At 48.6% G+C, this 20680-nt stretch overlaps 1 protein-coding gene across 1 annotated transcript in view; it reads right to left on the bottom strand.

Annotated features, from left to right (window-relative positions):
- The window catches only part of EMILIN2 (elastin microfibril interfacer 2), a 46953-nt gene that overhangs the window by 25939 nt on the left and 334 nt on the right, over nucleotides 1-20680 (bottom strand). Inside the window, exon 2 of the mRNA XM_031439120.2 lies at nucleotides 20045-20167. Within this exon, the coding sequence (XP_031294980.2) occupies nucleotides 20045-20167 (123 nt within the window). The remainder of the gene's footprint in view (nucleotides 1-20044; nucleotides 20168-20680) is intronic.

The following is a 20680-nucleotide window of genomic DNA, read 5'->3' as shown; positions in this document are numbered from 1 at the left end:
GTTCAGCCAAAATCAGACCAGCCCTTTCCCCCATCTCTGAAAGAGACCTGCACCCAGCTTCCCCCAGCTAAAGGCTGGGGAATCAGACAGAAAAACTTGGCCCCACGACTCTCATTGGATGCGGACATTTTCCACAAACCGAGCTTTTATTTCACTGACAAACTCCTGTTCTACAATCCGCTGCTTTGTGGAGATTTTTTCAGGGTAAGTCAGGACCACTTGTTTTGTGTTTTAGAGAAACATCCCTGGTGCCCTGCCTCCCACGCCCCTGGGGTGTTCATCTCAGCCCCATCCTCCCAACTCCGCAAAGGGAGCAGCGAGCCTTTGGAGACACACCTCACACTGTTCAGATCTTTTTAAGATGCCCTGGTCCATACGGCTAATGACAGAAATAAGGAAGCAGAGCTGGAACCACTCAAAACCCCCATTAGGGGGAGAAGGCATAGCTCAGTGGTAGAGCGCATACTTAGCATGCACAGGGTCCTGGGTTCAACCCCTGCTACCTCCATTTAAAAAAAAAAAATCTCACTCAAAAACCCTCTTTAAAGTGCACGTTCCCTGATGCACTTGCCTATCACACTGGGATCCAAGCAACAAGCTGGGACTGGACCTCGGCCCAGAATAGAGAGCGACAGTCCAGTGCCCCTGGGCACTGAGAGGGCCAGGCCGGGAGTTCACAGCCACAGGCAGGGGCCCTGCTCAGGGCAGAGGGGAGCCGGCTCCCCGGCTCCCCAGCTCCCGTTTCAGACTGCGGACTGTGGCTCGCCTGAACCTCTCTACTTTCTCTTCATTCTCAACACTAGCACCAGCATCTGGCCTCCTTTTGGGGATCAATTCCCTGAAAGAAATGGGCTTTGCATCACATCCCCAGGGTTGCTGTGTGCGGCTCAGGGCAGGCAGGGAGCAGCTGCTGGGGGCCTCGCACCCACCAAGCGACTCCATGGCAGGCACCAGTCTCGTGCAAGGGGAGTTCAAAGTTAGATTCCTGAGAAAATTACACATGGCTAAATGGAATGGCCTCTTGCACCCTCCCTGAGGGTCCGAACCCTGACCCCTAAAACCCCACTCGCCAGGAACTCCTCCACCAGGACAGGCAGGCGACCCTTCAGAATTCCCAGCGTTGGCTCCCAACGCCTCCCTGCAACCCCGGTCTCCTGGGTCACTGAGGGCAGTGGGTCTCAAGCTGGACCATGCATCAGAATCGCCAGGGAACCGTGACAAGACCCAGGCTTGGGTCCCACCCTCAGAGGCTCTGATTTAATTGGTTGGTGGTGTGGCCTGGGCAGGCGGATTTTGAGAAGCTGGGGTGGGAGCCTTTTTAAGGAAAACTGAAGAGAAAGCCCAGTAAGTAAAGCAGAAGCGCTGCTCGAGGGCCAGGGGCACAGCAGGTGCAAGGCCCTCATTCTCTCGGTCCCGCCACATCCCCCGTCAAGGCCCCACCATGTACATCTTCCTCTTTTCACAGAGGAGGAAACGGGCTCACAGAGGTTAAGTGGCCTCTCCAAGTTCCAAAGGTCAGGGAGGGCCAGGGCTGGACATTAAACCTGTGTTCTCCCCTGAACCCCACATGGCCCTCCCGGCATGCAGAAGCAGCCTGTCTCTCTGGCCACTGCCGTAAATCTGAAGCAACCCCACCCACCCAGAGACGTTCCAGAAGGCCCCCCGAGCTAGGTAAGAAGGTAGCCTGAGCACCTAATTTGGCCCCGTTACACACCAGCCATCGGCCCCCTAGCACCCCACCTACCAAAAGCATCCTCTGTGTGGTCCTAGAAACTACAGGAAAAGAAAAATTCCACTTCATTGTTTTGCCTGCACAAGCATAGCATAATGCTGGAAAAATGTGTCATCTCAGAAAAACTCTGTTCCTCTGAGCATTTAGGACTGAAGTGAAAATGTGTTTGCTCTGGGGTTTCGTTCGTGAGCCAGGAGATGACAGCCCACACGAAACCCTTCTGGATGGGGCGGGCCACACCGAGGGGACCTAAACCCGTGGCTCCGATGTTGGGGGACCCGGGAGGACCCCACCCGACCCAGGGCCTGAGCCCCTCACTGCCTGGCCAAGGGTGAGGAAGTTCTTGCTTTTCCAACACACTTCAACTGTTTTCATCGGAGGCAATTACAATTTCAGAGCCAGCTCATAACTTAGGAAAGTTCCTGGGAGCGCCCGCCTCCCCCTCCACCCCACGCACCCCAACCCTGGCGCCTCCTATAGGGTTTCCAGTTTCAGTGGACTTCAGGTTGACCGCTTCTCTGACCAAGTGTCCAGCCCCACGTGTGGAAGCGGTGACAGCTGGAAGCCATCAGGGGCCACCTCCACCATGCGAAGGCTCACAGCGAGCTCCCTGCTGCAAGACACATCCCAGAGACACCAACAGGTCCCCAAACCTCAGTCTGTGGGTGTGATGGGGTGAGGCAGGGGGTGTCGGCCCCATAGCCTCCTGGGATATCCCTGCAGTAACAGGGTCCCCGCTTCCACAGTGGCAGCCAGGAGTCCCCAGAGGATGGGGAGGGCCCGCCCCCATCACTTAAGCACCACGGGACAGAATCCTGGCCAGGGAGCTTTAAAAAAAATGTTTAGACCTTTAGCCTCAAAATTCTAATTTTGTCGGTCCCGGGCAGAAGCGCCCAGGGGTCTGTACCTTTCAAAACAACTCCCAGGTAATCACCAAGCTCGGCCAGAGTAGAGAAGTGAACCCCAGATCCAGGCCCGCGGGGCCGACAGCCAGGCAGGGAACAAATGGAGGCCAAGCATTACCTGGGGCCCTGGGGCTGTGGGTGTGTGAGGTGTTCGGGGGACACCCAGCAGGGGGCCAACGAGGTGCCGCAGCCAAGGGGCAGGGTCCTGCCCAGTGGGCTGGAGCGAGGGCTGCCTGGGCTGCTGCCTTGGTCCCCATCCCAGCCTCAGGTCAGGGCTGTGACAGCATCCTGTCCCTAAGGGGGCCCGTCCAGCTGCCTCAGGCATCCCCAGAGCTGGCGACGAGCTGCCCCACAGCCCCCTCCTCTCCTTCTGTAGCTCTGGAGGGGTTTTTTGGGGTCAAACAAGGGCTCACCGTTTTCATAAGTTCAGTCACCATGTCGAGGCACCAGCTGGACTCAGGAGACCCTAATGAGAAGGAAGGTGGCGGGAAAAGGACTGGAAAAGCTGAATCAGAGCTCAGGGACCATACGACTGGAAGTGCCCTTGATGTGACAAAATGACTGTCATGAAGACTCCTTCCTACCAGTGGGAGGCAAAACGCCCTCTGACGTGCTTCAGTCACACTTGTATTCGCTCGTCCAGCGGAAATCCTCCCCACAGACCGCGGCCCATCAGGACAGGACGCCTGCTGGTTCTGTCCTCTACAACATCCCCGCTGCTCAACCCAGCGTCTGTCCTACTGTGCTTCATAAGTAACTGATTTTTCATCATTAACCAATAACTGATTGACCTGACAATTAATGAATGAAACTAGGCCTACTTTTGACAAGGTTTTGGGGAGTCCAATGTCCACATGAAAAACCCCAGAGTGACCCCCAACATCTAACCCCGCAGATGCCAATTCCTTTGTCCTCCGGGAATAAAATCACGCTCTGGAGTCCACAGTCATGAGGACGAGAATCACACACCACAAGGGGACCCAGCGCTGTGCTTCCCACTAAGACAGCCAACAACCAAGGGCAGCTGTTTAAAAGTAAAATCATTAAAATTAAATAAAATTGAACATCTTAGGGGGACAGAAGGTGGCGAGGGATAAATCAGGAGTTTGAGATTAGCAGATACAAACTACTATATATAAAATAGATAAATAACAAGGTCCTACTATAGTCAATGCCTTATTATGGCCTATAATAAAAAAGAATATGAAAAGGAATATATATATGAATCACTATGCTGTACACCAGAAATTAACACAACATTGCAAATCGACTATACTTCAATTAAAAAGAAAAAGGAAAACAATTGAACGTCTAGTTCCTCAGTCACACTATCCACATTTCCCGTGCTTTAAAGCCACGGTGGCTACAGTATTAAATAAACAACATGAACATCCCCATCATCACAGAAAGTTCTGTCGGACCGGGCCAGCTGGGATTCATGAGGTTGTCAGAGGAACAGCACAGGCTCACGTCTATGCGTTCATCTCTGATTTCCCCTCCCACGTCCCTCAAACTGCAAGTAGAACATCTCCCTGAAAGATAACCACAGGTCCCTGGCAGAGCACCGCCTCGACAGTGGTCCCACAAGGTGAGGATCTTTTCCCTGCGTTTAGGATTTACCTCTGTTTTAATGCTCTACACAAATCGAAAGCTCAGTGGCCCCCTGGGGACACTTGCTTGACCGGGATTTCTCCCAAGAAAAAGACTTTCTAGTAAATTCCTCTCCCAGTCACTGGCTTGCCCCAAAAAAGCCCAGAGCCAACTCTTCTTGCTTCATTCCGCATGTGTGGTTCTGCACAGTCTCTAGAAGAACGAGACAGAAAGGGTGGAGAGTCAGCCAGAAAGAAGAGGCGCTTCCCGCTCTCTGGGAGGGCGCACCCAGGCCTGGGGACAAGGAGAGCTCGCACAGGAAGGCGAGAAGTCGTCTCCAAGGGCTTCCCAACGCGCACCCAGGACAGACACAGGGCCACCACTCCAAGTTTCCCATCGAGCAGTTCACTCCAGCCACAGCAATTCCTTTTTTTTTAAACTGTGGTAAAAGACACATTACACAAAGTTTACCACCTTAACCATTTTTAGCAGTATGACAGCATCAAGCACATTCAGTGTTGTGGAAATATCACCAACAGCCCCCTGCGTAACTTTTTCATCATCCCAGACTAAAACTCTGCACCCATGTTAAACAGTAACCCATACCTCCCCCCACCAAACAACAGCAACAGCAACAGAAAACTTAAACAATAACCCATCCCCCGTCTCGCCTCAGTCCCGGGCTCCCTTCATTCTACTTTCTGTCTCTATGAATTTGACCACTGTAGGTACCTCACATAAGGAGAATCATGTAGCACATATAGCATTAGCCCTTTTGAAATGGGCTTATTTCATTAGCATAATGTCCTTGAAGGAGAGGGAAAAACTTTTCCTCTACCCTCTTAGATTGTTCCTGGGGCCTGTGAATTAAACTGACAAAAGACAGATTAACAGGAGAAAAGACATACACATTTTGTTGATGTTAAGATTTTTATGTGCATGGGGGCTTCACAGAAAAGAAGTGAAAATTCAAGGAAGCAGTTAGACTCAGAGGCTCACGTACCATTTTAACAGTGATAAACAGGGGCGAAGTGAACAAAGAGAGGGTGTCTGGGCTTCTAGGGGCAACAAATTGTGGGACGATGGTTAGGAAATATACAGGGGAAACTAAAGGACAGTAGGGGCTATTCTAGGAAGGTCTTTTTTTGCAGACTTCTCTCGGTGCTGGCTCTCTGCCTCCGGTGATAAGGGTCACTCCCCTCATCCTGGTACATGAGAGGCAGGAAACTCAGAGCCTGCTTGTAGACATACATGGGGAGGACAGAAAGGTCTTGTCTCTGCAGTTTCTCTGTGGCCTTCAGCTCAAAATAATCAACAGGCCAACGTGGCATGTTTTGAGGCGGTATTTCCCGACCCCCTCATCTCAGGTTCATCTGTGTTGCAGCATGCATCACAATTCCATTTTCACACAGTAACTCACTTGTACACAGTTTGGTCTCAGTGTTCTAATTCAGAAATTGCCAAGATAGTGGACTGATTTCTCTGGGAACTGCCTATGACATATGGATTCTCTTCTTTTTTTTGTTGTTTTTTCTATCAGTCAATGAATAAATAAGTGAGTTTTTTATTGAAGTAACACTGTGCCAAAAAGTAAATACTATAGTCAGGCAGTAGAGGCTATAAAGTTTGAAACTGGAAGGGATTCCAGAACTATGTGAAGGAAGAGCGGTTCTGCGCCAGCGGAAGAGACACTCCCCATGTGAATCCACTCTGTCTGGCTGACAATAAAAAACTGGCCATTTGAAACCATGTGCATCTACAGACGATCTGAGGAGGTGGCTCTGACCCCCAAGGTCCCTTCCAGTCCTGACTTCCCACCTTCTGAAAAGGTCTCCCCACACAAGAGAAAGTGAAGGGACCAGAGGGCCTTCTTCCAGGTTAAAGCACATCACACACACAAGTCAGAGTTTTCACTTTATCTTCTTCTGCTACGTTACACATTTTTAATTAGATCTCTGAGTGGAGAAATTAGTAACACGGAAGGAAATAAAAATTAAAATATTTTACTTGACTTCTTAGGACGATCCAGCTAAGTTTTAGAAGCCAGAAGACCTGGCCAAATACATTTCTGAATTACAAAATGCATCTAATGAATCTCAGAGTCAGACTGATGAGCCCTGATCACACTCAGATTACAATACAGCTTTATGTATTTCTTAAACTAACAGATCCTAGACCAAAGCAACGTGTTCAAAATGAAAGCGGACGTCAAGGAGACTGTTTCCCAGCACAAAGGAGATACTTGCTGGAGAAACCACAATCAGCTGCTTATTTTCCTGTTTCCTCTTGAATTAATTTCCCTATGTACTTAGAGTGGCAAGTTAGATTCCAAAACCTAAAATCCTCTTTACTTCTCAGTCATTTGCTCTGATCATACAATATAGTAAGTACAAATTTTCCCCACAATTTATCACTCTCCTTAGCCCTGAGGACAGAAAGAAAATTCTACAGTCCTGAAAGAACGGTGACTAAAGGAAAGCACAGTGGGTCAGCTGCGAGGCTGAGGCCCAACTCAGCTGCAACAGACAATGAAGTCAATTTCAGATTTACTGTAAGAGCCAGTACCTTCCCTCGGAACAATCTCACATTGCTAAAAATGACATCATCTCCAAGTGCAAGGCGCGTCCAGCAGCATGAAATACAGCTCATGCACCCGTTCCAATGAGTCCACATTCTTAGATTTAACTTCCTCACTCTGGGAAATACATGACAGAACCCGAGTCCACAGAGGGGAGGAGGGCCAGCCAGTGTGGGGGTCTCCCAGGGCCCCAGTAACCGCCTTGGCTTTCTGGAGAGCCAAATAATCCAACACTAACAAAGGCCCACATTCCCCTAAAGAATTCTTTTGGGGACAGGCCACTGCTGCTGCAGGCTGCTTTCCCCAACTAAATTCCATATGATTCCATTTCTCAAACTCACATCACGTTTCCTCATTCCCAGAGTCAGAATCAGGGAGCACCCTCTGCCCGAATGCTCCCAGACGCCCCCATCCTCGGTGTTCCCACTGTGTGGTCCCCAGAACATCTGCCCACCTCTGCCTTTCGTGTGAAGTTTACCGCAAGTGTGACTTCCTGTTGTTTGCGGATCCAAACCTTTCCTCTCAGAGCCACCGAAAAACTCTATTTTGATGATTTCCTCAATTTCTCCTACAAAAGTCACGCTTATTTCGAAAGCCCTTTTCCTGTATGTCCCCTGACTAGGTTTGCAACATCAATCTTCCCTCTTAAGGTTCCAGTCACTCTGTGCTCTCTCTTCCCTCTCCACTTCTGGATCCTCCAGCCATCCCACAACGTGCAGCTGCCCCCACAGCGTTCTCAGTGCAGCCAGCCCTTTGTCCCCGGATACGTGGATCTGCATCTGTGGGTTCAGCCAACCGCGGATAGAAAATATTCATGGGGGAAAAATATCCAGAAATTTCCAAAAAGCAAAATGGATTTGTCTCACACCTAGCAACTACATATTTATATAGCATTTACATTGTAATAGGTTTATATGTAATTTAGAGATGATTTAAAGTATGCAGGAGGGTGTGTGTAGGTTATAGGCAAATGCTATGCCATTTTATATAAGGGACTTGAGCATCTGTGGATTTTGGTATCCGTGGGAGGTCCTGGAACCAATCCCCTATGGATCCTGAGGGATGACTGTATTGCTTTTCCATACAAAAAGGGAACTGGCTGTGATATCCCAACCACAATCAATTTTGGACCTTTAGATGAAGACCATGCTGGAGGCAAGCTCTTACACAGGCCTCACCTGGAACTTGGTGGAAGCCACTTAAAAGCTTAGAAAATCCTCAGACGGTAGGAGTTTCTCTGCAGATATTAAAAAAGATTTTCTTCCTTTGGGCTCATTCACCCTCCATTAAAAAAAAAAAATCTGGGAACTGAAAACACAGGAACCCTTGTATTTCTTTTCTAATTTATGACCACATTAGCGGGGGAAAGAACCAAAGTATTATAACCTAGTCTTACATTTCTCACATTGTCCAGGCTAACCCAGAATTACTTTCTGTTTTTTAAATCCACACTTAACACAATGAAGTGGAGATATTTTCATTCACCTGCACTCTGCTTAGAAGGCACATGGTTCTTCTTCAGAAGACACTGCCACAACCTCGCCCACCTCCGGGCTGGAAAGTGTAGACAAGCAGAGGGTGGGAGGCAAGATATAAAGAAGAATTATGCTTATTTGCTTTCACTTAGAAAGGGGTGATGGAGGCCGCTGAGGATCAAGAAATGAGGAACTTTTCTCCAAGAAGATGTGGGGTGGCCAATGGATTTTTAGAGTTGCTACAGTCTTCCCTGAACCCTCGAGTTCACACAGGCTTGAGGAACTGGATTTTTCTTAAGGAATGTGAGGGTATGGTGTTCCATACCTTGGCCAAATCCTTGTGGTTCTGAGGAAACCACCACAGAACCAGGGGTACAAGGGCTGCTGGACAACGGGGCTCAGGGACCATCCCCGTCTAGAGGGGAACTTCTGGGCATCCTCAGTTCTCATAAACGGAGGGGGTAGTGAGACAAATATACAGAACCTGAGGTGAAGAGGGGCCCAGCCAACATCTGTGAATAAGTTTAAAACAGATGTGGTTTGCTTTTCACCTCTTTAAAATCATTTTCTGAGGGAAAAAATGACAGATCGCATTATTTTGTTTTGTGTATTTAAATAAAGCAATTAAGATCTGTGGTTTGAGTAGTGGTTCTCATCCTCCTAGTAACTGGGGACCCGAGCTGGCCCACCGCCCAAAGACTTCACTACAACTTACCTCAAATAATTTTTGCAAATAAAATACACAAGCACGTGTGGTGTTTTCAAAGAATTTACAAAAATCATCTTTAAAATAATTCCCCGTATTTTCATTATTTAACTGCCTCAAAATGCGGTTGTATCTTTGGTCACTGTATCCTCCCAATTAACACCAACTCATGCTTTAGAGCTGTGGAACATGACCCCTCCCCAAATCAAAGCTGCATCATACTTCACACAGGGAGTCAAGAGACCTCACACAGTTGGTACAGACTTCTAAAGGTTATACTGAGATGACCAGTTCAAGAATCTAAATTACAAGGTACATCATTACTTTGGTTGATTTAACTGAAATCTATCACATCACAAGCCCTCATTTTAGCTCAAGCCACTGCATTTTCATTAACAATCATTTTCAAAGACTATCTACATCTGCCACAATTTCCATTTTAGAAACACAAGCCAGGGACACTTGTTCAAACTAACGGTCTCTGTGCCAGAAACCTGAAAACCAAACCAGTACATATGATTCTTAACAACGGGAAGAAAGACAGGCTGAAATCTGTCTCCCCAGAACAGGCCCTAGTGTAAACTCTGGATTTGTGTGAGGATGTGTCAGGGTGGGTTCGTCGGCTGTAACAAATGAACCACTCTGGTGGGGACATTGATAGTAGGGTCGGGGAACACGGCACATCTCTGTATCTTCCCCCTAGTTTTGCTGTGAACCTTCAACTGCTCCAAAAACAGTCTTGATTTTAAAAATAATAATAAGCCACACGCTCTGTCTTTCATCCATCCACTCATTCAGTAAACGTCCTCTGGGTGCCTACCAGGTGGGCCCCAGGCACCACGTGATGGCCTTCCTTGAAGCAGCAGTATCTAATGTGAACAAACATACACAGAGAGCCTGCCTAATTCTGTTATCACACAACAGTCCCCATGCTGGAGCCAACTCAGCCAAAGACCAGCTGTGTTGAACAGCACGTATATAATCGTATATATTTACCATGAGGCAAAAATTTGCAGTGAGACTAAAATTACGAGCTCCTTCTAGAATAACAGACTCAATTGCCTATATGAAGGACTGGAGTTGATTCCTGATTCTCAAAGGTGATAAGTAATGAGGTCCTGAGTGTCCTGTGGATAAAGGCACTCCGGCCATAACTTCCGAACGACAGTCCGGGGATGATTCACCTTCCTTCACGAGGTACAGTCTCTCTTATCCACACCACTGACAACAGACTAACAGATGCTCAGGGACGGCTCTTCACCTTAGACCCCTGAGGAGCTACGATGCTCAAAGCACAGAGAAGAGGTCCCCTGGCCATACCATCTCAGTCACTGCTCCTCCCCTCCATGGCCAGACCTGCTGTTCCAACCACACCTGCCTCAGCTGAGCCATGGACCATGGCCAGGCTCCCGACAGGGCCCCCCGCTGCCCTCAACCCTACCTGTCCTCTCCTCTCTCAAACAGATGAACTCTGGGTAGCTCAGATGCTGTCCTGGTCTAAAGCCTTCCATGACCCCCGCCCTTTGTTTAAATGATAAAGCCCAAACTCTCAGCCCTGGAGCTGTGTGTTGAATTCTCTGTTGCCCCAAAGATGTATTTTGGAGTCCAAATCCCAGTATGTCAGAATGACCTTATTTGGAGGTCAGTCTTTACAGAAGTAATCAAGGTAAAATGACGTCATCAAGTTGGGCCCTAACCCCGTACGACTGGTGTCCTTGTGAATAGGTGGGATTTGGACAGGGACACACAGGGAGGGAGGGCAATGTGGAGACCCAGGAAGATGACCATCTACCAGCCAAAGGGAGAGGTGGGAACAGGCCCTGCCCTCAGCCGTCAGAGGGCCCAGCCCTGCAGACCCCACGATTTACTCCTCCCTGGGGGCCCTCCCTGCCCTCTTCCAGGACCTTGCTCAGTTCTGTCTCGGCCTATGCGGACGCCCCCTCACATCTGCATGTATTTTCAACTGGAACCTTCCTTCTGAGCCCTGCCAGGAAGTCACCACCTGCAAACAGGTTCTCAGATTCCTCCTGGCTGAACTTCCTCCGCCTCTGAACATCTCAGCTGTCTGTGCTCCTCTCCACGCAATTCTCATGCCTACCTTTCACTTTGTAATTACTTCTGTTTATGTCTCACTGCACCTACTGGCCGTGAACTTCTGGAGGGCAAGAGAGGTTGGGTTCCTTGCTGTGTGCCCCTGGGGCCTGGGCCTGGGCCAGACATAGGCTGTGCACAAAAATATTTGTTTAATGAAATCAAGTAACCAAGAGTCTTCAAAAAATAAGCCGAGTAACCCTACTGAGCATTCTGCCGATTCAGAATGGCCTATGCCCGTCCATCTTTCCCGGGGCTGAATGTGAGGTGTGAATCTTTCACTCCACTGTGGTTTCACCCATCTGTTACGTATGTACCGTCCCACATGGTCCTTGAAAAACATCAGAGAAGTATCCTTACTACCAATATAAATGAGTTTCCACACTGTACTTCACCACACGTGCCCTTTGCAACACAACTATCCACAGACGGCGATGCACCAGTACACGGGTACTCCTCCACAAGGAACAGGAGGCAACTGCTGATCCACCCTGCAATGTGGACGCACCGCACAACAATGCTGAGTCAGAATCCTAACATAAGATTCCATGCGGTACGATTCTATTTACCTAAATCTCTAGAAAACACAAACTCATCTGCAGCGATGGAAAAATACGTCAGCAGTTGCGTGGGAAGGGGGTGTGGGGGGGAGGGACTGGAAGGAGGGTTACAAGGGATGGGAGGAGACTCGGGGGTGACGCAGATATTCCATGTCCTAATTGTCATGTTGGTTTCATGGGGACATACACGTGTTAAATCATACAACTTTAAATACATACAGTTTATGTCTAAGTTTTTTTGTTTGTTTTTTTAGGGGGGAAGTAATTAGGTTTATTTATTTATTTTTAGAGGAGGTACTGGGGATTGAACCCAGGACCTTGTGCATGCTAAGCATGTGCTCTACCACTGAGCTATACCCTCCCTCTTTGTACAGTTTATGGAAATTACACCTCAATATAGCTGCTTCATATATAGATGTTTTGTACCTAATATACATATACTTTGTATAGAACATTTTATATATAATAAATATGTTTATGCATTCAGGTATTTTTAAATCTCATCAGAATTGTGAAAGCAAAGCGCTAAATAGTCTTGACTAACCGATTATATATCTAAGTAAAAACCAAAACCAGCATTATTAAGTCTTTTTCAGAGTTTTAAAATGAGGATTTAACTTTTTTTTTTTTTTAATGTATTGGGTTACTGTTCAGACACACAACAAATTGTCTTATCTGCTGGGAACTCAGGCCTAGTATTTGTTTTTGAACTTTTAAAGACATGGACTAGTGATTAAGGACGGTAGTCAAAATGGAATTTTCTTTTTTATAGCCTTCAAATTGCCATTTTGTATAAATTGACACAAAACATCAAAGACATAAATGAGCATTCTGAAAATATGGCAAAGAGCAGCTCCTCTTTGGGATTATTATTTCCCAGTGACGATTCTGCCAAGGAGTGTTTAGGGGATGCCTTGCTAGTTGCTTCAGGAAACGAGCTGTGAATGGCATTTCTGCCTTCCCTCCCTATTGCACGGCTGCTGCGCGGCGAATCTGTGCTCTGTCTCGCTCACTGGTTATACCATGATGCAACAGAGAAACTCCCAAATGCCCTGAGAGGGGCCAGAAGATGATGCAACATGCTGGAAAGGGAACGGCACATCGTTTAACATGATGGAGCCGTGATTCTGCCTCCTTGTCCTGGAAAAGTTGCTGCCCCAGCAGACGGCAGATGCGGCATCCCCAAGGTGGGCCATCTGATGTCCAAACCAGGCCTGGGCACCTTCAGGACAGCAGGCTGGCTTTGAGATTCTGAAGTGTTCAAAATATCCAGAAAGGCTTGCAATGCCTCCCTGCCCACAGCCGTCATCCCACCAGCATGTGAGAGCTCTCAGGGTGGAAACCAAGAGCCAGAGAATCACTTTCCTGGTGAAAAGCTCACTCGTGAAGGGCTGGATTGTGAAACCCGCCCCCGCCCTCAGCTCTGTTGCAATCGCCACCACAGCTTTCAGGCTCCACTTTCAAGATACATGGAAAAGCTTCAGTTGGCAGAAAACAAGTGGCATGTTCACCACGATGGATTAGAAAAGAATCTAGATCCTTTGAGCAAATCTCCGGAAAAGATAACTTAACTAAGCCCATACATTCGGCAGGCCCTGGACAATCACAAATGTGGATGAAGCTGGGAGAAGCTGGGGAAAAGCTGAGAAGTCTCCCGGAAAATTCCCTTTCAACAAAATGACCAGCTCGAGAAGGCTTTACCCAAACTCTTTGTCTCAAACTTCTTTTAACTAAATGCTTAGCAAAATACACCATCCTGAATGGCTGATGCTGCAAAGAATAATTTTTAGGCGTATTCCTTGATCTTCTAGTATTTTTTTTAGGTGGGAAAAAAAGAGAGCAGCTGGATCCTGACACACCCAGGAAAGTTTGCTTCCACAGCATTTTCAAACCAGGAATTTGGTTAGTTTGAACCGTCCCTACTTTTCTTCAGGACCCATCACTGCTTTAAAACAGGAAGGAAAGCAGAAAAGTTATTGGCGAGCTTCGCTTTAATCATGTCATTATCCTTCCTCCACTGTGAACCTCTGTCATACTGGAAACTACTATGTTCCTCTCTTGATCCTCCCAGGAAAAGCACTGGTTAGGCAAAGTCACGCTCAGATCATTTTATCAAGCCCACAAAACTGCCTCATCAAGCATGGAAGCAGTTAATTCTGAACACTGCAACAGTCATGTAGCCGGCAGTAAGTCAGAACATTTGGGTGACAGTCTGGAAGTAATCTGAAAACTGGCAGTCTGTCAGTTTTAGGTTTTAAAAAACAAGTTTGTAAAACACCAGGTAACTGTTGTAGGCAGTACCTACCTCATTATTCACAGTCAGTACATAAGAGTAACATCTTAATATTCCCAATAAGAGAAAAGGGATTTTTTTTTTCCTCCCGAAGAGCAAAGAATTAGAACAGTGTGTTCTTGTCTGGATGAAAGACGGCCTGGGGCCCAGCACAGGCACCCAAAACGACCAGCTGACTTCTCTCTTGACTCACCGCAGGCACCCAACACCCGCGGAACCAGCAGGGAAGGTCGGGGCATCCGGACTTACTCTAAACCAACCAGCTTAACGTGCTTCACAACCTCTAAGGGTTTAAATTCCTGTTAGAAAGTCAATTTCAGTCATTTCGTTTTCTTAATTATCTCAGAGCACTGAACAGATTTATTTAATTCTTTAGCACCTCAGCCTTTCTCTAGCATGTCAGGAAATTCAAGCCTTCAAAAATGAGATCACCTGAGAGGCAACAACTCCAAACCAACCATGAGAACAAGGCGTATTCATTAGACACTGCTAAGCATACCCTCCTTGAGAGTGAGAGGGCGTTTTAAAAGCTGTGTCGGCTGTGTACCTCACCTGAGAGGTTGAGCGACTAGCCTGAAGTCACACAGCTCGGTGGTGGTATAGCTCAGGCCAGGAGCCGCGTTTTCTATCTCCTCTTCTGGAATGTGTTGGCCATACCAGCCAGCCTCGAGGGACAACCTCAAGGGACGCTCCCCCCTCTACCTTACCCCTACCACCTCCCCTTTTCCATTTCAGAAATTTAATTCATTTACCAAGTGCCGACATGATGGAATCACAGATCCGTACAGGAAGACCAACTAATGGGAGTCAAATGAGGTTTCACAAGAAGCAACGTTTTTCTTAAGGCCATAACCACTATTTGAATCCTATTCATTTTTCTCCAAGATAAGAAAGGTAGAAAGTGTAGCTTATAAGCATAAAGTTCTGTTTCCAAGACCCCTGTCTCTGCCCTACCTAATCTCCTGGCTGAACTGGTGATGAGAATAAAATAAAATAACCACTGTGAAAGTGTTCTGGCTGGAAGCATGGAAGGGCTCTCCAAGCACAGCGTCTTATCTACTGGGAATCTTGGAAAAGCGCAGAACAAAAGCAGCTTGAAAGGAGTGTCTGAGGAGTCCCAGAAACTGGCACGAGACACAGCCCCAGGGGACGGGAGACCCCAGGAGGGGATGAACGGGATGCGCCCCGATCAGGAGCTCCCTATGCTTGATTCAGGGTCTCCGGTACCAAGGAGCAAGGCTCACCACAGCCGATGGATCACAGGATGTTGGTTAAAAGGCTGAAGGAGTAAACATTCCTCCCAAGCCCTATACACAAAAGGCATATTTTGAATTGAAAGGAATTCTGTTCCTGGAGATGTTAAAAAAAAAAAAAAAAAAAAAGGGAGAATTGGGTCTAGAAGATGTAAGCCCTCATTTTTTCCGCCAGTCTCAAGGTTTTTGTTTTTTGGGTTGTTTTTTTTTAAAGCTTTTCCTGGCTAAGGTTGCTCCCTAATAGAAAACGGTTCTTCCAATGGAATGACCATCTGCTCCCCTACAATCTAAGGATTAGAGGAGTTCTGGAAACGCAGCACTTAGGACTCACACCTGCTGCAAATTTGCAAATTCTTGGTCTGTGCTATCACAGCAGCACAGGCCCCTCGAGCTGGCCCCACCCAGCTCCCTTCTCGACTGATGAGATTTTTTTTTTTTTCAAAGAGCTCATAGGAAAAATTCCACCAAGATACTACACACCCAAGAAGGGGGTTGGGGCCGGATTGGGCGGATGCTGATAAACTCCCGTCAGTTTGTGGTATCAGAGGGAAGCAACTATAGGGGATAATCCTGCCCAACATCTGGGCTCCTCTACGTCCTCACCAACGAGGCAGCTGCTCTGCACCCTGGATGCCCCCAAACGCCTCAAATACTAACAGCGGTCAGCTGGAGCCAGCCAAGTGGGAGGTGATGGAACGATATGGAATTACTGCCATGAGGCATGAATGGTGCATGAAAGGAACAATGCCTAGGCCAGCAAGGAAAAGAAAGACAGTGCTGTTTTCCGCCAGCAGTGCACCCAAGCATGGCCAACCCATAGTGGGTGGGGGGCTCTGGGAGAGCTCAGGCACTCACTTCCTCCCTCCCAACACACCAGGGGTACCAGTGTTGCAGCTCCACGTATGCACACCCTCGGGCGCTCCTCACAGGGTGTGGGTTTAGACAGCAGGTGGGGAGGGGGGTTGCAGGGTGTGGAGTGGGAAGAGCCTAAGGCTTAGAAATAACAGCCTGGATTGGGTCCAGGCTCTGCTACTTCCTGACTACATGCCCTCCTGGAAAATGGGGATAAGGCGCCAGGGTTGCTATAAGGACGATGAAGCTAAAGGATGCTCTCCAGGGAGAGGGTCTCACCAGATCAGCCCTGGACACTAGGTTAAGCCTTCTGAGAAAGTCAATCTGCCCAACACCCACCCATAGAAAGAATTCTCAGTCTTTCACATTCCCACGCCTCCTGAAATGTGCCCCTAAACCAGCCCACGAACCAGACAGACCCTCTCCATGCTTAGGTGCTGCTCCAGAGACCCAGAGTTAGGTGGGGATCCGCCGGAACCATCCTCAGTGCCACGTGGGTGGCAGTGTGACAGTGAGTCTACCAAACGGGTTGAACTGCCAATGGTTTTTACAATTAGTTGGAAAAACTCAATGCAATGAAATTTTAAAAGAGATCTGCCTTTCTTAATACAGAAGTATAAAGGTAAACAATGCTCTCAGAGGGGGAAAAAATCCTTAGCCCCATTTCAAGAATTAGGAGTAAATGGTAAATCACTACCATCCCACTTTATGCTACTTTAGAGTCTAAAATAGCTGCCCCTCCCTCCTCACCTCCACCAGATAATTCCCTCTCCTCCTCAGACAAATCAGGGTCTGTTGAGGCAATCCTGTGCCTCAGGGATCCAGACCCCACCTCACATTCAGTGCCTGTGCAAGAGAGACAGAGACACAGAGACCGACAGTGATCCCTAACTTTTTTCTTTTTGGGGGGAGGGGATAAATAGGTTTGTTTGTTGGTTTATTTGTTTGTTTATTAATGGAGATATTGGAGATTGAACCCAGGACCTCGTGCATGCTAAGCATGTGCTCTACCAATGAGCTATATCCTCCCCTCCAGAGATCCCTACTCTTAAGTTCCCAGTGACAGAAAAATCTGCATAGGAATTAAGAATTCTTTGCACACAAGAATGATATTACTACCTCACAAGCACTAGGACGCAAGCTTTGAATTGTTTTTCCAGGAACACACGTTCAACTCCATCCCCTGGTGCCAAGTTTCAGAGTGGCGGCTGCGCTCAGGGACACAGGTGAAGCTTTTCTGAAGTGCTCAGAGTCCACCCCTCTGGCTTCCCTCGTATCAATCACCCTTTCAACAACCTGCCTAACAACCCCAAAAAAGCAAAGCAAATTGGCCAGTGTTTTAATAAAATAAGAAACAAACTGCACAGCATAGTGGACAGTGTGGAAAATGATGCAGTACAGTGTATTGGAGCAAAGGGGACTAAAGCACACGGACCAACTTTCACTCACTTTTCTATGGGAACTGCCCCCACAGAAGATGGTGGAAATGTTCCTGGTGGTTGAGAAGTGTGTAAGCTACTAAAGGCACACTCTCCAACACACAAATACACATGCTCCCTATGGCTACTGGGACAGAGGCAGCTCAGTCACTTACCTGTCATGTGACCACAGGAAAGGACAGAAACTCCCTGCCTTGTTTCTTCACTGGTAAAATGGGGACAGTGGTCTTCATCTTGAAGGGTTGTTGCAAGAATTAAACTAATATATGGAATGAACAGCCCTAACACAGCGCCTAGTTGCCCAGAAGTTTCTTCACAGCTTCAGGAAAGTGATTACTTCAAACGTCCACGTATCAGACAAAAACCCTCTCGGCTCCTGGTTTCACATAACCATACCCAAATTCACAACCTGGAATCTGACTCTCTTAATCTGTGCCAACGGAGCATCGTCTGACCCTTCTGGAAGTGCCCACGGGCTGGGTCTCCCACAGCCTGGGGAGGCTGAGCGCCCAATGGCTCGTCCAGCACATAAGTTCTCTCCTCCTTTGCACGGCTTCCCCACCAAACCCCTTGTTTCCCTGCCGAGTTTCCCCAGTCTCAGAGCATCTCTCCCTGGCTTCTTCACTTCTGTCCTAAAACATGCAGACTTTTCTAAGTAATTCTTCACCTACTTGGCTACTGTCAACCCCCTACTAAAACCTTTGAAACACATTTGATTCCTGGGTAAAGGAGTTTCCTCATGACCTGCGCCCTTAATCTCAGACAAATTACCACACCTGTAACCCCTTCCCCCAACCCGCTGGCCTGGGATTGTGTCTTTCTGCATAAGCAAATTTCCCTGCTACCTAAAACCCCTGCCTTCCTAGACCCCTCAGCCTCCCAGGCTTCTCCTACCCTTGGGGCGGGGGTGGGGGGCGGACAGTGAGTGGGGAAGAACCGAAGATGGCATTTCCTCCTCCAAAGTTTTGGCTTTACTCTCTCTCCTTGCCTGGTTTCTCTTCCTCTGTTGCCTCCACACCTCCAACAACTCAGCTCTGTTCCCACTGGGTCAAGTCCTCGCTGGCTCATACCTGCCACTCCTACATTCTCACTGTCACCAGCAGCTAAACTGTATTCTTCACTCAAGCATCTCTGCCTGCCTCCCAACCGGCATGGCCTCCCAGCAAGTCCCGGGCCTCCCGGCAACCCCCACGCCACCCAAAAAGCAGCCCAGGCTGTTTCCCAAGAACCTTTACTTCCACGGGTCTCAGCTTCTAAGGATCAAATAATGAAAACCTGACAACACTTGTGAACTGAGAGCGGCTACTCGGACTCATCAGAAACACCTGCGAAATTCTGTTAAATGCCCGTTCCGACCAGAGACAAAGGCAGTACTACAGTACTGTACCCTCTGACGGCTCACCCAGCTCAATGTGACAGCCAGCAATTCATTTCAATCTGATTCTCTGTGTATAGCAAGTTGGGGGATCTCTTTTAAGTTTCTGTTTGCTTTGGTTTTGGGGGTTTCATTTGTTGAGCTTTGCCTAACAGGAATTATCCTTTCCCACCGCAGCCCATGTGCAATGATCCTGGGAGCACTTCCACCTCCCATGCCTGAAGGCTCATTTACTGCCTTCTGGAATAAGGCTTCCTGGAGCACGAGTTTCAGTCTGTCCCCTTGAACTGCCAGAGACAGATCCGCCTACTGGCTATTCTTTGCTGTAAAGACAACTGTGCTCTAAGACAAACAACTTATTCTTAGGGGAAAACAATTAATTTCAAACATTACACGTGTTCCCCATTTATTCACATCAGCTCATCCTCTGATATATGACTTACACAAAAACACAAAGACTTGCCAGATGACAAGTGAATGAGTGGGATGCACATAACAAAATCTGTACCCTATTGCTTCTCTTCCTCTTTGTTTTTATAAGATGGTGAAATCTTTATAAGCAAAAGGATTAATTCTTCCCCTGCTCTTTAAGGACCATTCTCTTCTGACAACCACTTAGCTGAATCCCCCCAAATCTGATTTGAAAAAAACAGCAATGGCACACTTTCAAGCAAGTAGTTCCTAGGGACTTTGGAGATCTACAACACCTGGAGGAGGCCAGTCTTATGGGGACATTTGGGAAAAACTTGGCTGTTTCAGAACACTGACTAGAGCAAACCTCTCAGCTAATTCTACACGTAAAAGTTTTTAGCAGTATACATTTTGGAGTCTTCTCTTGCCCCAGAACACACAATATGGATCTAATTAGGTCCAGCTGCCTTATGTTAGTAATAAAATTGAAAGAAAAAGGGAGAGAGAGAAGTGGGGGTAGGGGCTTTGTTCGTCCCCTTCTATGTCCGGTGATCACAAGCTCCCAAGGCTGGCGCATCCTCGGTGCTCACTCCAGGCAACACACGTTCCTTAGATCCCCCGGCGTGCCTGGTACCCTGCTCAGAGCGCAAACTTTTCAGGGGCTGAGTTTTCACCCGCTGGAAGAGATTTACTGAGCGGCTGGAGCCCAGTGCTCTGACCCCACCTCCACCCCCGCGGCCCAGGCCAGGGCGCTCCCCGCCCTCCCCTCCGCTCCGAGACTTACACGAGCGCGGACGGACAGGGCATCTGGTTCCAAGCACAGTTGTACTGAGCCTGAATAAAACTCTCACTTCCCTCCAGCACCGAGCAGCTCACGTTCTTGTTCACGATGTAGGCGCACCAATTCCTGGGGTGAAGGAGGGAGGGAGAAGCGCACAGCGTAAACCCGGAGAACAATGAGGCTAGGGGAGAGGGGACAAAGTGAGAATCGGGGAGCCCGTCGTCCCCGCGGAGGCGGGGGCTGGACAAGCAGACATCCGGAGGGTGCGCGGGTGCGCCTCTTAAGAGAGTGCACTTTTGCCCGACAGGAGATAGGAAGAGCCCCCTGTCCCAGGGACCCCAGTGATTCCCGGGGGCAGTCTCCTGATGGCCCTGCTCTGCGGGCCACTCCCCGCGCCCCGTGGCCCCGAGGCAGCACTGCTGGAGGCGCAGGCGAGGTCGCCCGGGACGCCCCGCGCGCGCGCGCGGGCCCTGGAGCACGCAGCCACCGCGGAGGAGGCACCGCCCCGGCCGCCGGAGTGGGACCCGGGATGCGGCTCACCGCCTCGGCAGGGCAGCTTTAGGGCCATTGGCGGTTCGGGGACGGGTAGGCGGAGGCCCCACGGTTCTTGGAGGGAACCTCGCCGTCCTGGGGGCGAGG

This window comes from Camelus dromedarius, chromosome 32 (assembly GCF_036321535.1).
Source record: "Camelus dromedarius isolate mCamDro1 chromosome 32, mCamDro1.pat, whole genome shotgun sequence".
In the NCBI taxonomy this organism is placed as follows: Eukaryota; Metazoa; Chordata; class Mammalia; order Artiodactyla; family Camelidae; genus Camelus; species Camelus dromedarius.
The sequence above is the reverse complement of the archived record's forward strand: the minus strand, read 5'-3'. Positions and strand labels throughout refer to the sequence as shown.